Source organism: Gigantopelta aegis, chromosome 3, assembly GCF_016097555.1.
Source record: "Gigantopelta aegis isolate Gae_Host chromosome 3, Gae_host_genome, whole genome shotgun sequence".
In the NCBI taxonomy this organism is placed as follows: domain Eukaryota; kingdom Metazoa; phylum Mollusca; class Gastropoda; order Neomphalida; family Peltospiridae; genus Gigantopelta; species Gigantopelta aegis.
Window position 1 is genome coordinate 31,540,008 of NC_054701.1, and position 17,165 is coordinate 31,557,172.

At 37.2% G+C, this 17,165-nt stretch overlaps 2 protein-coding genes across 3 annotated transcripts in view; one reads left to right on the forward strand and one right to left on the reverse strand.

Moving 5' to 3' along the window:
* LOC121367887 (dual specificity protein kinase shkC-like) overlaps positions 1-3,846 on the forward strand; it is an 8,172-nt gene extending 4,326 nt beyond the window's left edge. The window contains exon 2 of the mRNA XM_041492334.1: positions 424-3,846. Coding sequence (XP_041348268.1) covers positions 687-1,823 — 1,137 coding nt within the window. The 5' untranslated portion in view covers positions 424-686 and the 3' untranslated portion in view covers positions 1,824-3,846. The remainder of the gene's footprint in view (positions 1-423) is intronic.
* Positions 3,606-17,165, reverse strand: part of LOC121367886 (BRCA1-associated protein-like) — a 31,155-nt gene continuing 17,595 nt past the window's right edge. Inside the window, exons 8-15 of one of the 2 annotated variants that reach the window (XM_041492332.1) lie at positions 16,172-16,254; positions 15,764-15,839; positions 14,942-15,009; positions 12,648-12,828; positions 12,041-12,130; positions 11,714-11,827; positions 10,709-10,855; positions 3,606-9,528 (exon numbers count right to left, since the gene is read on the reverse strand). In XM_041492332.1, coding sequence (XP_041348266.1) covers positions 9,349-9,528; positions 10,709-10,855; positions 11,714-11,827; positions 12,041-12,130; positions 12,648-12,828; positions 14,942-15,009; positions 15,764-15,839; positions 16,172-16,254 — 939 coding nt within the window. In that variant the 3' untranslated portion in view covers positions 3,606-9,348. Of the gene's footprint in view, positions 10,159-10,708; positions 10,856-11,713; positions 11,828-12,040; positions 12,131-12,647; positions 12,829-14,941; positions 15,010-15,763; positions 15,840-16,171; positions 16,255-17,165 lie in introns of both variants that reach the window. The other variant, XM_041492333.1, reaches the window with a different exon arrangement.

Here is a 17,165-nt window from a genome sequence, read left to right on the forward strand (position 1 = left end):
GTAGTAGTAGTAGTAGTAGTATCAGTAGTAGTAGTAGCAGTAGTAGTAGTAGTAGTAGCAGTAGTAGTAGCAGTATCAGTAGTAGTAGTACTAGTAGTAGTAATAGTAGTAGTAGTAGTAGTAGTAGTAGTAGTAGTAGTATCAGTAGTAGTAGTAGTAGTAGTAGTAGTAGTAGTAGTAGTAGTAGTAGTAGTAGTAGTAGTAGTAGTATAGCGGCAGCTTCCCCAATTTTTTAATTTGCTTAAACAGAGCGGGGTTTTGACCCCCCCCCCCCAAAAAAAAAAAAAAATAATAATAATAATAATAAAAATAAATAAATAAATAATAAAATAAAATAAAATAAAATAAAATAAAATTATAAAGTAATATTATCGTTAAAGTTTTTACCTTATAAGTACTGTAAAACGTCATTGTTCATTTCAGATATGCTACATTCACTCGCATGTATAATCGCATTTGAACTTCGGAGACCATGAAATCACCATTAAAAACAATGTGTAAAAGGAGAAGAATCAATTACGGTGGTCATTTTAAATAGCATTGAACTGGGAAATAAGAACTTCCCCAAATACACATATTTACCTTCTCTCTGTCACGCCTTCGAGATGGGAATCTGTGTTGACCGTTAGCTGCATGCTATGTGCCTAGGGTGACAACCTGTGTGAGGACCACACGTGCACGACACGATGTGTGAGGGAAATGGCGACTTCAACGACTCGGCATGTCTGCACGTCTACGACACAGACGACGTCAAGTTTGAAAAGAAGGACACCATTGACGTACCGCCAGCAGAAGGCTGCGGGGTCAAACCCGCCATCCCCGTGTTCTCCATGCACTCGGTATCCCCGGCATCTTTCTTACAGACTCCGTCCTTTTCCTTCGTGTCGAAGGACCCTCGTGCCAACAACTCTAGCTTCTCCAGCTCCCAGTATTTCGACTGGCCGCGAGGTCTCCAGCATCCCAGGTCTGCGCAGCACATTAGTAAAACTGCTAAAGCGGCTCCGCTCGGTTTCTACGAAGTGGATCCTCCCCGCATTCGGAGCTGCGATATCAGTTACGAGATGGACGAAGATGGACTGATGCCCAAGATCGTCGGCATCGGCAGCTTCGGGCGTGTCTTCCTGGCCCGGCTTGTGACGCGCGGCAAGCAGAAGCTGGTGGCCGTGAAGGAGTTCAACCTCCGCCTCGCCAACAGGTGGGACATCTACCAGGAGGCGCGCATCCTGCTCTACCTGCAGGTGACGGGCTACGTGCCCTTCTGCTACGGCCTGGTGCAGTTCGGCAGCGTCGTCAGCAACGCGTACGGCATCGTGCAGGAGTTCTTCGGCGACGGCCTCAACCTGGAGAAGTTTCTCTGGCAGAAGAATCCGTTGCCGGAGAGTCGACTGATCAACCTGGCGCGGCAGCTGGCCGAGGGCCTGTACGCGATCCACCAGCTAGGCATCATCCTCAACGACATCAAGCCGAACAACATCCTGCTGGAGAACAGCCACGACGACATGCGCATCAAGTACTGCGACATGGGCATGGCCACGTTCAAGACCGGCATGAAGTTCAATCCGGCCCTCGACCTCGAGGACTTCCTGCACCTGGCGCCGGAGGTCCGGATGGGAGAACTGACGTCCAAGAGTTCGGATGTGTACAGTCTGGGCTACATCCTGGACGAGATCCGCGTGTTCACCAACCTGGACGCCATCATACCGGCCATTGACAGCTGCTACCTGCTGAACCCCAGGGACAGACCCACCGCCAACGACATATGCAGTGTTATAGAAGACATATACACCGCAGCTCTCTTTCGCGATATTACCTGCGATAATTAATTAATTAATTAATTAATTAATTAATTAGTCCTGTGCTGGCTGCGCGGATTTATCTGTCTTGCTCCATACTGAACACCAGAAGAAACCTGAATAAGGGTTAGGGTTAGATTCCACTTTGGAATATGTTTGGTAGCAAATGCACGATTCACTGGAATGATAAGCAGTTCCAGGTAACAATCTGTGGTACCTCTGAATCTTAATACGTGTTCATCAATACAACCACTATTCCAAATTGCGGGATGTAGCTAAAGGGCATGGATACCTGCGTGTGCGATGGTTTATAACCCTGATTCCCAACAGAAAGCCTATTTTGGTGATTTCCCTTCCAAACCAAAACGCCACGACTAATGTAACAAACACCGACTGATCTATGGGAAAGTATAGGGGCGTCATAAAAAAAAATTGAAACGGGTTCATTTACATTTTTTTAAAGGCTAAAAACTGAAAACTAAAACTAAAAAGAACCATAACTGCCAAAATGGACTTCGTTAGCACCAACCGAACCCACCCTGGTGACCCGCCTGTCGTACACGTAAGAGTAACCTACGTCTCGGCAACGTTTATTTCACATTAGACCAAGACCGTGTGACGTTCAGTATAGTTTTCGAGTCTTTAAACACCATTGTAAGCCAAATGGTGTGTATGTGTGTGTGTGTGTGTGGGGGGGGGGGGGGGGGTCTTGTTTGTGTTAGTGTGTGTGTGTAAGAGAGAGAGAGAGAGAGAGAGAGAGAGAGAGAGAGAGAGAGAGAGAGAGAGAGTGTGTGTGTGTGTGTGTGTGTGTGTGTGTGTGTGTGTGTCTTGTCTTGTTTAGTCTTGTCTGTCCTAATGCTATTCCAGAAAACACCTAATCAGATCATCTTCGTAATAATCATCCACCGTCCTACCACTGAACATGCGTCTAACGTTAGGCTCGTACTACCATTTGCCACGACAAAGTTGGTCAACATTCAGCTCTCGCGACTTCTACAACTGTCCAGTTGCTAGTATTAACGCTCTTATAACTCGAGTTTTGTCGTATACGACTTCTACGACCGATTAGTTGTTAATCTGAGCGCACCCATCGTAAGTTGGGAGTTGGGGAAATTACAACGCAACTGTTGAGTTGGCCAACTTCGTTGTGTCAGTTGACAGTCTGAGAATAGCATTAGATAGCAAAAACAAAATAATAATCAAATAAAAACTTCGAGACATAAGAACATTATGTCCAGTAGTTTGGGTTATTTTGATTCTGAAATTAATGTTTCTTTTTAATGGATAATCAACCATGCTCTCTCTCTCTCTCTCTCTCTCTCTCTCTCTCTCTCTCTCTCTCTCTCTCTCTCTCTCTCTCCTTGAACAAACACACAGCAAATAAGAATGCTTGGCAGTGGTCTGATGAAAATGTGCACCTACACCCCACACACACCAGCAGATGCGACAGTCTAATCGCGGGTGGGGGATGGGGGTTAAGATGAAAATGTGCACCTACACCCCACACACACCAGCAGATGCGACAGTCTAATCACGGGTGGGGGAAGGGGGTTAAAGTGAAAATGTGCACCTACACCCCACACACACCAGCAGATGCGACAGTCTAATCACGGGTGGGGGAAGGGGGTTAAAGTGAAAATGTGCACCTACACCCCACACACACCAGCATATGCGAGTCTAATCACGGGTGGGGGAAGGGCTTAAAGTGAAAATGTGCACCTACACCCCACACATCAGCAGATGCGACAATCTAATCACGGGTGGGGGAAGAGGGTTAAGATGAAAATGTTCAGTGAAAACAAAGCAAAGTGCTGATGAATACAAGTTTATTTGTTGACAAATATATCTGCATGATAAATACATATTACACCATGTGATCGTGCTGACTAGATAAAGTTAACAATGCATCAAAAGACGAACGCTAGCATTTGTTGAAGGGGCAGTCCTGAGGGTTTTTTTTTTTGGGGGGGGGGGGGGAGAGTTGTTGTTTTTTTGAACGTACGAAATTACTGGGAGATTAAAACCAGTTTAGGCTGTTTAAAAACATTAGAAATATATACAAATAATGATATTCGAAACAAGAAACTATATTCAATATGTAATGTTTGTAATTAAAATATTTTGTTATTAGAAGGAAACATCATACAATAGCAGCAAAGCCGGGACCTTCTTTAAGCCCAACATAGTAACTTTAATCCGTTTATCACGCAGACTTTTCAACTTGCACGCATTCCAATTCCGTCTCACGCTTCTGTCTGTACATCTCACATATTTATCCATTCAGGTAAACAAAGGCTATATCCATGCACGCGCATACCAGGGCCAGTTCTAGTCCTGAAATAATAGGGGTGGGGACAGTTATGAAAAAAAAATAACAAAAATCTTCCCCAGCTAGACTAAATAATGTTCTTTTTCTTATATGTTTCTGTGTGAATAACTATTTCTTACCACTCCCCTGTATGCCATGGAATCTTCGCTAGTTTTAATACTTGTGTGGGGAAACATACCCGTGGAATGTGCCTTATAGTTAGGCATGCTGTCAGAATGTATATATCAGTTACATCTCAATGATGATATGCGCGGGGGCAGGCAGGGTTTCTGCTAAAGGGTTCGGAGGGTAAAATTACATGTACGTAGCCTAAAATTTCGGTAAATGATGAAATATTGTTAATGATTTTTTATTTAGATGATAGTAGGAGAACTGCTGTTTAAAATTTGTCAAAGCACGTGAAATGCAGCATCCAATTTTAAAACATCCAAACACATCTACTTAGTAGGGGGACTTATGACCTATTTTGTTTTTATTAGGTATCCTCAAATTGTTTTCTGGCAGAAAACCTGGGAGGTGTGTGTATGTGGGGTGGGAGTGGGGGGTCCAAGCGAAAACTGTTTTTTTATTTTTTATTTTTTATTTCTTGATAGCATAGCCCGATCATCCTGGAACTTCGCTCGCAGCATCCTAGCCACCAGCCCCGTAACAATTTTACGCAATAGCGCCTTGGTGGGCAGATTTTAAAGTGGAGAACACCATATTGTGATGCATAAAACATAAATATGAAGAATTGTGTGCAGTGCTTCAATGCTTTCATGTTTTGTTAGAAAGACTGTAACCCTTTCCTCCAGTACTTTCAATTCTATTCGACAGGGTAAAACATATTAAATAAATAACAGACAATTCCCATAGCTCGACCATATTTCCATTCTATTATGACTATTAAAAGTCATAGACGCTGATCAGCTTTTTCACCAAACAAAACTATACCACATTGATTTAGGTATAATTCAATATCATAATATCAATACAAGCAGTTTATTATAAACATTTACCATCAATGGGTAAAACAGCACACTACTTCTGTTTAAATATTTGAGTCACATTAAAAAAGCTACATTACAAAACAATAACTATATACATCTGGCATTTTAATTAATGGAAATATGATGTGCAACATAATCTTTTTCTTTTTTCTTTTTTTTTAACTTAAACGTTCATCATTATAATAATGGTGAAAAGTTTGGTTCATAATTTTTAAAGTAAAATTGCTTAAAGTATGAACATTAATATATCACAATTTACACATACATTGTATCTGTAAGAAATATGACAACATAGATGTAAATGTATTTATTAACAACATTTTGCACTGTCCCCCGATTTCATGTTACAACCATGACAACATACGAGATGTATGTTATGAATAAATACTGTACAATAAAAATGTTAAATCCCCCCACAAAAACAAAACAAAAACCAACAACAAACAATGAATCAGTGTAACAAAAGACTGGAATATGGTGAAATACTAGGGGACATCATATTTTCTCACAGAATGCAATAAAATCGTGGAACGTTCAGTATTCAATTCAAGCTTGAAATGAGAATACGAACATCCTTATACATGTTTTATTTATTGTTTTGAATTGTTTTGCTTCGTTTTTGTTTAAATTGGTGGAATAAAGAGTCGCACATTTTTTTTTACCAGCCAGTTAAAATAAGCAGACAGTATGGTTTTAATCAGGGTTAGCCCTGGCACTTGCACAAGATGCTAATGGACTGCATATTTCAAAAACAATTGGCAAATTTTATTGTAACTATGGCAAAATAATTTCATGTAATAACTGATATTTTATTACCAAAGATTTGTTTCTGCAATTTTTTTAAGCTTAATAGATAACTTGTCACAATTTTTTAAAGTTTAATAGATAACTTGTCACAATTTTCTGCTGACCCAGAGGTAGCTCTGGTTTCAACACTGACCCAGTGTGAACTGTTAAAAGCCACACATTTCACTTCAACTTGATCTTTGTGTGTATAACTACTAAAGGTTTGAGTATGTCGTACAGAGCACACACCTCAGCTATCTGGTTAGTGAGAGAGAGGTCGGTGTGGTGGTCTAAAACATCCTTGTAGAGCTGTAACAGGTTACTCTGGGTGAAAGCCAGTACTCGGGAGCGTCGGAAGCAATCAAAAGTTGGTACGGCCATCAAAGCAATGTATATGATGAGATCTATACTATGCGAGTGCTATAGAAAGAGAGAAAAATGTTTGTGGCCCAAAAAGCTTCCGATGCTCCTGGTACTGGGATGCAGATCCCATATTTACGTACTCTAATGTCAGTGGTTTATACACTATACTCCTGACACCAGTAAAGCAACACTATTACATAGTCACACTAAGTATAATTTGTTTCTATTTAGACAAGGCGCAGTGAGAGTAGACATGGATGGAATGGTAATAACCAAACAGATCAAGAAAACTGCATTAAACATAGACAGAAATGAAAACAAAAACAAAAATAACAAAATGAATAACAAAATGAACAAATGAAAAATTGTTAACCTCTCTGTAAATGGATGGACAATCCAAAATGCCAACAGTGATCTTGTGTCTCAAGCATTTCCAGATTCAAAATTAACCACAACTGTACAGCAAATTATCACAGGCATGTTATAACACAATTAACATTAATATGCATTGCATCTGGTAATAAACCATAACATATAATGTTCAAAATAACAATTGCAACAAAATCCGAATAATATAAATAATATACACCTGGTGAAACAAAGGAAAACATTTCACTTGTCTTTGTTTTTTGTAGGGTTTTTTCACACAGAGAAAAACGTTAGCCAATCACATTATTTGGTACCTTATGTTAAACCATAGCTTAAATACTGTGCAATATATAGCACAAAAATATACATGATAACACTTAGCGGGTTAACTAGACAACAGACATTATGGACTTCTTACCTGCAGTACAGATGCAAACATCTATAAAACCCCAGGGATTTATCCAGGATATTTTTGCCAGGGTGCCATGTCTGATGGGACTGGTAAACTTAGTGTGAGTAAATCATACTTAGGATATGTTTAAATTATTTATTAGGACAGACATTAATTAAAGATATATATTGGGAATTTTTAGTACAGAAATTGAGAATTTTTAGTGCCACTTTCTTTTGGGAATAGGTCTGTTCAGACCCACAGAATGCCTCAATAAATCCCTGGAACATGAAATTATTTAAGTCAATCTAGTAATCAAAGAAAAACTCAAATCTGACAGTTAGTCATTCATGAATGGTAAGATTGTTCATTGGAAACCATGTTCAACCAAACTGAGATTCCCACCTGATGCAGATACTGCACAACTATAAGATCTCATTTTATTATTTAATCATGATTCAAGTCTCTCATTCTCACATCTCTAAACATTAAACAAATTTCATTCCTGGACCCATATTTTTGAAGCTATTTTAGCATTATAAAATCGTAGAACCAATGTAAGCTATGATATAACTATGGCATGTGCTGTTTTGATGTCATATCCAACGATAGTTTTATGATTTAGTAGCGCTAAGATACCTTTGAAAAACTCTAGCCTGATTGCATTTTGGATAGTCCGATAAATAGCCCAATGGGCTACATGTCATCTCTTACATGGGAACTCAGCAGTTACATTTCCTTATAGTGTCTTGCCAGACCATGTGTTTGAATGTGACCTAGATTGTAAATAAGATCAAAAGGACATCAAAGAACGATGCATCACTGGAGACAAACAAAAGTTTATATAATCTATTCTAAATGCTTAAATATTAAACTAAAACTATTCTTGAAACTGCAGCTTTATGTTATTCTTCATTCAATTTTGATTAATGTGGTCAGGGTATATGCATTAAAAAGAGTTTTTGTATAGTCAAACCTGTTTATAAAGACCATCCAAAATGCCTCTGTATAATCAGGTGCTCTCTATGAAAAGGTTAATATAAATAGCCTATTGAAGTAAAAAATTACTTTGATGCAGTGACATTTAAGGCCAAATTGTTTTTACACACTGATTAAAATAAATGAAGTATTTAAATGAAGTATTAAGCAAAATGGAATTTCTTGAAGTGACTTTAAAAATCTATGACCCTAGACTACAAGTACCTATATTTTAAGCCATTTTAAAGACCAGAATGACTAGAAATGCATTGGATTTGATAAGAGGTATAATGTAACCAAGACATTTTGACTAATATGTATTTTAACAGTATAAAATAAAAAGCCAAAAATAAATCACATTGCCCAAAACCCTAGAGTCAGTGTTTTGAAGAACAGGTAGCCATTACAAAGAGGGCATTTTCATCATACTGAACAGCACACTTGCAATAAATACTTGGACACCATACAGCGAAGATACTAATATTAAAAATATATATAAAAACTGGAAAACTTAGCAGGGTCTTAAAAATTAGGGAATTACTATAATCTTTTCACCATATTCAACAGCACACTTGCAATAAATACTTGGGACAGCCATACATGGATGAAATAGACACAGGAAAAACAAAAGACTAGAAAACTTTACATGGTCTTAAAATGTGAGGTATTACTATAATCTTTTCATCAAAGAACAAGGTTAGAAACACTTTTTGGATAGTGTAAAATCAGGGCTTCTACAAATTTTACCAAATCTAGTCATGGCATCAGTGATTTTTAAAGTTTACTGGTTTACTGGCCACAATTAAAAATTCACTAGCCCTACTTCACTTTAATTTAATACAATTTTACTAAAAGTAACAATTAGATCATTATGTCACCTAAAGAAGGAGATAGACCTTAAAAACACTAAGATTGCAGTTTGTGGGTGGGGGCAAGATATTCGAATTTACAAAAAACACTTAAATGCAGTATTTGACAACTTTTTCCACTAGCCATCAGGCATGGCAGTAGTAGTTATTTACTAGCCCATCATTGAATATCACTAGCCATGGGAGTGGGGCTACCATAATCTAGAAGCCCTGGTAAAATCTGGAATTCTGAAGAAAACAATATATCAGTTTTTTAAATTCTTGTTTCTTTTTTGTTTCTTGTTTTTCAGTTTTCTCTGCACAATCATCTGATATTGTGAGGGGGAAAAAAAATCACACTTATCATTCACCTCTTGTAACAAATACCTATTCCTCAGTTCTATTCTTCAGGGTTTTTTTAATCTCCACACTCCACTGGCGAGAGTAAAAACAGTAAAACATGACAGAAAGTATTTGGTATAAATGTTGCTAATGATGTTCATCACCTAGCCTTCTTCCGGGTCTTCTTGCCGAGGGGGGAGGAGGTCGCAGCAGCTGCCCCTACGATCACCTGCCCCTCCTGGATCTCCTCCTGGGACACCTCCTTGTTGGTGGACAGCGTGTTCTGGGCCTCCAGGTAAAACATGATGTCACGCACCTGCTCCTTCAGCTCCTGGATTTGCTGCAAAAGAAAGGAATATTTATTTACAACACATCACATACAATGGTTATTTTGTGTCCTGTGACTATGTTGAACATGTCAAACCGCTGCTCCTTCAGCTCCTCAATTTGCTGGAAAGGAGAGGAATAACTGTTTAGCAACAACTAGGTATCATAAAATTTCTGTTATATTCCTTACAATATAACATGATCCCACTGGTGCAGTCATAAAAACGAGAGTTTCTTCATTTCTCGATGAACGTTAAAAAACCCACCTTTTAATGGTATTACTATTATTAAGTATGTTTCAAATTTAATAATAAGGATTGTCTGTTATTTTTTTAATGTTCATCTGCGTATGAATAAAAAAAAATATCCACAAAAACGTATGTGTGAACGACTTCGTCATTTCACATTGTTTACGATAATTTTTTTGTACATACTCTAATGAACGTACAAAAAATTACATACATTAAAGTATGGTTACTGTTTAGAGTGATAGAATTTAATTAAACAATTGTACTTGCTACTGTTAAAGCAATATATGTCCCCAATCTGGCCCAATAAAATTTCATATCACCTCCAAATTGAAGCGCCACAACTCAGTCAAAAATAGGCAAATCTCCATGAAAGTCGAACTTCATCTGTAACTCTATATGATAAATTTCAGCTCATTATTTACAGACATTGTGAAAAAAAAAAAAATCTGAAAAACTATATGTGGGACAAACGGATGGACCAAAAGAAACCTTCAGTCTTCTCCTGTCTAGACCAGTTGGGAGCTAATAATTAACATCATCGCAGCATGAAAAAACACACCAGCTACTGGATGTTACTGTTGTCACATACATGTAGGTTTCCCCTATCACAAAGTAGCAAGGGATCTGTTGTAATCACTTTCCTACAAACAAGAATGCACATAAAAACGAGTCATGGGACACTGGTTGGAATGGGAAAACAACGTGGCGGATTCACCAAAGGTGGTAAACTCCATGACCACTGACACCTGAGGCAAGCATTCTACCACTAAGCTACATCATCCTGCCTTAAAGATAAGAGGAGAAACTTGTTGCTGCCATATGTGGACTCTTTATTATTAACACACAATAACAGGTCTCTTATCTGCACTGTTACCACCCCCCCCCACCCCCCCCCCCCCCCACCTCCCCACAGATGTGCAAGAAATCGTTAAGAATACAAACCTTGTCTTTGTCCTGAGAGACCAGCTCAAGTTTCTCCTCTAGCATACTGACTTTCTTCTGCCAGAGCTGCTGGTTGTCACGGAGACACTGGTTCATTTCCTTCTCCTCCTGAAGGTCTTTCAGCACCTTCACCAGGCGCGAGTGATACTGAAAACAGAGAAAACAAGAGGTCACCATATTGTCAGTGTTATATTTTTAGGGATGCGATACCCAACTAATAATAAAAGTTGAACTGATGTCAAAACAAGAATTCCAAGGAATTATAAGTCTCACCTACCATAACATGTTTTGGTGCACTGTGATGAACATCCATAGGTACAACTATAAACCAAGTTTCAATGACCTTGGATTTATAGTCCATGAGAAACTGCCAGAAAAGTAATACCTATATGTTGTCTTTTAACTTTGTAAAGGTGAGACTTAAAACTCAATACCATAAATATATGAACCCAGTAATATTTTAGCATTTCAAATCAAATCAAATCTACTCTGTGAAAAAAGTCTGACAAAAAATCTGAAAGATCATATCCCTGATTTTCTAACACATTCACTTGCTATGACAGGTAGTTAGTCATTATAAAAGATGCTTTTCAACATCAACACAAGTCACATTAAGGTTAAAAAGAACGTTCCATGTAGGTCAAATACAATACAATACAATACCTTTACTTAACTCTCATTAAAGCAATTTCTCAACAGTTACGATGAGTTACATTTTCAACTAACACAACCTAACAAATTAGTTATCTTTTGAAGCTCGATTACTACAGTTCTTTGTGTGTAAACATTTGTGTCTGCCATTTACACACTAAATATCCAACCGAGGTGGAAAAGACCTGGGACAAAACATCCAGAACAAATCTGAACAGTCTTAAAACGTCAGAACTATTTTTGAGTTTTCCATGAAACAAGGAGAGGAACATGTTTTTGGTGGTATTACAATTCATAATTCCGGACAGATCCAAAGGTCTTTCATCCCTGACAGGACAAAATGTAGCGACATACCTGTGTACACTTCTTGTCGAGACCTTGCTTCTCCTTGGTGACATCAGCTAGCTGGTTCTCTATACAGCCTAGCTGTTTAGTGGTAGCGCTCCATCGTCTTTGAGCTTCTTCCACCTAAAGACAGAACTTAATAGTCAGCTTCAAGAAGTCATATTCAAGTACATCAATACTGTTAAACATGTACTATTCCATCGGCAAAACACCACTGTCTATGAAGAAATTATAAGAAATGTAAAAATAAAATAATAATTTAAAAAAAAAATAATAATAATAATAACAAAACAAATATATGATTGTACTGAAGAGAACAGTGAATAACTTTTGTACCTTTTCATCAGCTTCTTTCAAAGCAGCCTGCATCTGTTTCTCAAAATACTGCCTTTGTGACTCCAGCTGTGTGGTAAGCAGGTAGGTGTACTGCAATAACAAAAACAAAATTATATTTATTTTAACATGGGTGCTACATTACGTAAGTTGTACTAAGCATGTTTAACAAGCATTCTGAGAGTACTGCTAAAGCAATACATGTCCTCCCCACCCCCATTGGGTCCCAACAAATTTCTTAGTTCAAGGGCCATAACTCTGTCATAAATGGGCCACTCCTTATGAAAGTCAACCTCGATTCTCAACTCTATCTATAAAATATATTTAAATAATACTAATAATTTTGCTTTCATCTATTTCTAACTTCCCCTTTAAAACAGGGATCTGATATATCTATTGAAAAATAAAAGCTCAAATGCTTTAACAAAGTTAAAAATTCTATATCATACTTAAATAGTTCAGCATGTCAGTTCAAATCCAGTGAACTTTGTGAACATTATTTTACACAAAGAAGTATAAAAAATAAGATAAAAAGCTGTCACGTTGCATCCCTGTTAAAGAGAACAATGATGCACCTACATCCCTATTTTATCAGTAAAAGAGAACTTACTTCCAAGGTTAAAGAATCAACTTTCTCCTCCCTCAGCAGGTTTCCTCCCTCGTCAACCTCGACGAGTTTCCCATCAGACTTGTTCTGTACAAGGCGGTGTACGTAGTTGTCACCCGCATAGTCCCACACCTGGTTACTGCCAAGCTGCATCACATACGTGTGGTTCGTGTCCTGGAAGTGTCTGTAATAACAAAACAACAGTCAGACTTGTTCTGTACGAGGCAGTGTACATAGTCCCACACCTGATTACTGCATCACATACGTGTGATTCGTGTCTTGGAAGTGTCTGTAATAACAAAACAACAACAATCAAAATAAACAAAGGAAATTTCGATCCATAGCTACTATTAGATGTCTAATATATGGTAATTTTCACAACTGCTCTAGAATGCTAAATAAAACCCCAACAACATACAGTCTAATTAACAATAAAGGCTTGAAATTTACAGAGAACAAGAGGCAATTGTCTCTCAAAATACACAATGTGCATTCTGATAATCAGATTCACAAGCAACTTCTGCTATTCATCATTTTAAAGTATTAACTAAAGAACTAACCTATGTTCTAGAACTGCTTCTCAATTTCTATTTTTTGCTTCAAGATTAAAATATAATATGAGATGCATTTCATTTCATTTCAACTTATTTCTGTGCTTATATCCAATTACGGTTCAAGCACACTGTCCTGGGCACACACCTCAGCTATCTGGGTTGTCTGTTCAGGACAGCGGGTTAGTTGTTAATTATTAGTAGTTAGTGAGAGAGAAGAGGGTGTAGTGGTCTTACACCTAGCCACTGAGTCGTTAAAACTCACTCTGGGTGGGAGCCGGTACCGGGCTGCAAACCCTGTACCTACCAGCCTTATATCTGATGGCTTAACGACGACGCCACAGAGGCCAGTCGCAAAGATAGGCTTCTCACTCCAAAACATGAATTTTGAATTTTCACAACAGGATTGTTTGTAGGTACTTTACCACAGATAGGTTGGCACATAGACTAGCAATGTGGCACAGATTGGAATGGATAACAAGCATTCTGTGAGTACTTCTAAAGCAATACATGTCCACTACCAGGCTCAACACATTTTCTATCTCCTAAATTCAAGGCCATAACTCTGTAAAAAATGGGTAAATCATCATGAAAGTCAAACTTGATCTGTACCAGTACATGATAAAGCTTTCTCTCATCCTCAGGTATATGGAACAGAGCTATCCCATGAAAGAAAGCCATGTAAGAAAATTCTATCTTGCATGGGATATCACTCACTTGCATGACGTCGGTGGTAATATATGACATCACATGAATGTGAGGTGGTGACGTGAGGTCATTAGACAGTTTTAAATTAATATTTTATTATTAAAACCTTCATTTTAAAAGCTATCTTGTTGATTTGTAGTGTTAAATATTATTTAACACATGAAACAAAGACGGCAAATACGATAGTGTAGTTTATTTATGACAAAATGATCAAATAAAAAAGTTACTTGTTCAGCCATCTTTGTCCGGTCATGTAAACTAATGGTTTATTTACCGAATGAATGAGAGAAAAAGACTCCATCATATGCAGTTATGTGGGATAGAAAAAGTACACCCGAGGTAGTGAAAACTTCGACCATGGGACTCGGCTTGCCAAGTCCCATTGTCGAAATGTTCACCACCAAAGGTGTACTTTTTCTATCCCACATGACCACATATGATGGAGTCTTATAATACACATCCAGAAGACTATATGTGGGACAGACAGAAAGACAGAGATGAAACATAATCCACTTCGGTTTAGAGCCTCCACGAGTACTCGGGAACGGGCCCGAGTCTAGCAAGACGCAAGTCCGTTCACAGGTCTCGAGCACCCGTACAAGTGAGACAATATAGAGGATTAATTTCAGCAGTAACTAATCAGCAATTCAAGTTACATAATAATTATATGATCATGTGCTAGTTTCTCTCCTTAATCTGGCCATCAGTCCATCACAATACTTAACGTACCAACCAGTTTTTAAATTATTTTATGCAATACAAGATTTGGCATTCATGTTCAGTGCTGGAATTAAGATGCATAATGCTATTTTAAATATTCCTTTATCTCATTATTATGTGGTGTAAGTGTCGGGTACTCGGTTCCGGGTCAAGTTTAACCCTTGTGTGCTTGCGAGTCCAATATTTTGGACTCGTGGAAGAGCTACTCCAGTTGGACCGGTAGGGGACTAATAAATGGATCTACTGAGAAGAATTCATCCTAGTGAAGACAGTAAAAAACCAGCAGTGTAATGACTGCATCACAGCACAACTATTTACCTGTATGCATGCAGTTCCACATATCGACCACAGCCTACATGACCACAGATTAGGCAGATCCACAGACTCTGAAAGTGAAAAATCACAACAAATGAAGTAAACTGCCTTAAATGTTTTCTTCAATGATAATAATGTGAGAGGTCGAGGTTAAGTACATGTATAGCTTACAAAGAAAGTAAGTTTATCATGTACATAACAATTACAACAAATAATGTATTATTCAAAATTGTATTTTTATGCAAAACATAGTACAAGTGATAATTAAAAAACAAAATACAAATATATATACTCTTTAATCCTCTCACTCAACAATGGTAACAGAACTTATTTCAGTTTACGTAACAGGATTATTAAAATTAATTTTAAACTGTATAAAGGCATTTCATAGTTTCCAGTATAATCATGGTTAAGAGCACACCAACACAAGTTCGTTAATTTTTTAATGAACATAAAAATGGCATCATCAGGAAATGTCACATCTGATGACGTTACGTTATATTGATACTTTGTATTATTGGGCATTTTTGTTCAAGAACCAAAAAAAGGAATGGAAAATAACTATGATCTTTTTTGTGGGTTTTTTTATTAACAACTATGATTCTAAGGTAATTATTAGGATTGTCTGTCATTTTCACTTAACATTCATTGAGGTATGAACAAAAACTAATTTTTGTGTGATTTTTTTTCGCCAATTCACAGTTTGCACATGTTTTACTTTATTCATACCATGATGAACCAAACAGAAATAACAATCAATCCTTAAATTATATTCAAAGAAAATGTTGATATTATCAGTGTTTGAGAATACACATAAAACCAAACCTCATGGGAACCACAATTCATGCAGCGATTGTCAGCCACTTCCTCTGGGGTCTGGCAGTAACGACAGACTGGGCAGCTGTAGAAGTCAAACACAGGAATTAGAGACATAAAACAAAGTAAATAACAGGAAGATGAGAAAAATTAAACATGTCGAAATAACAAGCATAACATTAAATTGAAAAAAAAAGTATCATGGATGTTCATTGTTATTAACTTTTACTATTTTCTTCTTCCTCTGCCAACAAAACAAACTGTGATTCACAACAACAATTAGAACTTATTCAATACATATTTTACTTTTTCTTATCATTTAACAAGGTCATTTATTACCCATATGAGGTTTCATTCTTGAATTGTTCAGACTAGATTGAGCTACTTTAATTGACAACAATATTGTAAATATTTCACCTGGTATCACCCCACTTGGCAATACAGGATGTATGAAATGCATGGTTACATAACACTGTCAATATTCCATCCACAGATTCATCCTGAAATAATTAAAATGTCTAATTTAACATTAACAACATGAAATATGTGGTGAAAACCCCCAACAGTATTCATTATGTAAGAACGAACCAAAGCAAATAAAGCAATTGAGTTCCATCAATAATCAATGCGCCAAAACCTATCTAACATAAAATGTGTTTTGTTGGGTAACTGGAGTTACGATTTTCAAAATTATTATTTATAAGTAAGAGGCTGGCTCTAAGAAAGAAAAGGAATGTTTTTTAAACAATGCTCAAACACATTTTACATTATTTCTATTAGGTGTCAAACAAATTGTAAAGCTATACATGGTTTGAGTTGGAGAGAGGAAAAAAACCCATTGCTGTCACATAGGCTACACCTTTGTACACCTGTTTAGCAGCAAGGAGCACGTTAGATACTTGTTTTGTGGGACAGCACATACTTTGTTAATAGTAAACCTGACAAGGAGTTTTAGGGTGTAAACTGAATAAAAGCCAGATAAACTTTAACAAATTCTTAATACCGGGTACATTGCATTTTTTAAACATTTATCTCGATATAAAAATTCTTAGGATTATATAGTGGGAATTTTAAGGTGTGAAATGAATAACAACCAGATACACTTTGTCAAATTCTAAATGAGTTGGTTTTCTAAAAAAAAAAAATTGATAAAAAGAATGCTTAGGATTATATAATTGTTCTGTTTACTTTCTAAGCAATATGTAAGGTAGTGAACTTAGGTCCTTAGCCTGTCACTGTCATAAGAAATCTCTGGGGCAATATACTATGAAGAAATATTTTAGTAAACTGAGTCAACACAGATTTGTACAACAATGTACCCAAAGGTTGGTTAACCTGTTAATTGAAAAAAGTGCTAATTTCCATTTAGGTTCAATTAATGTTCATTAAAGTCAGTCTTTTTAATACTAGG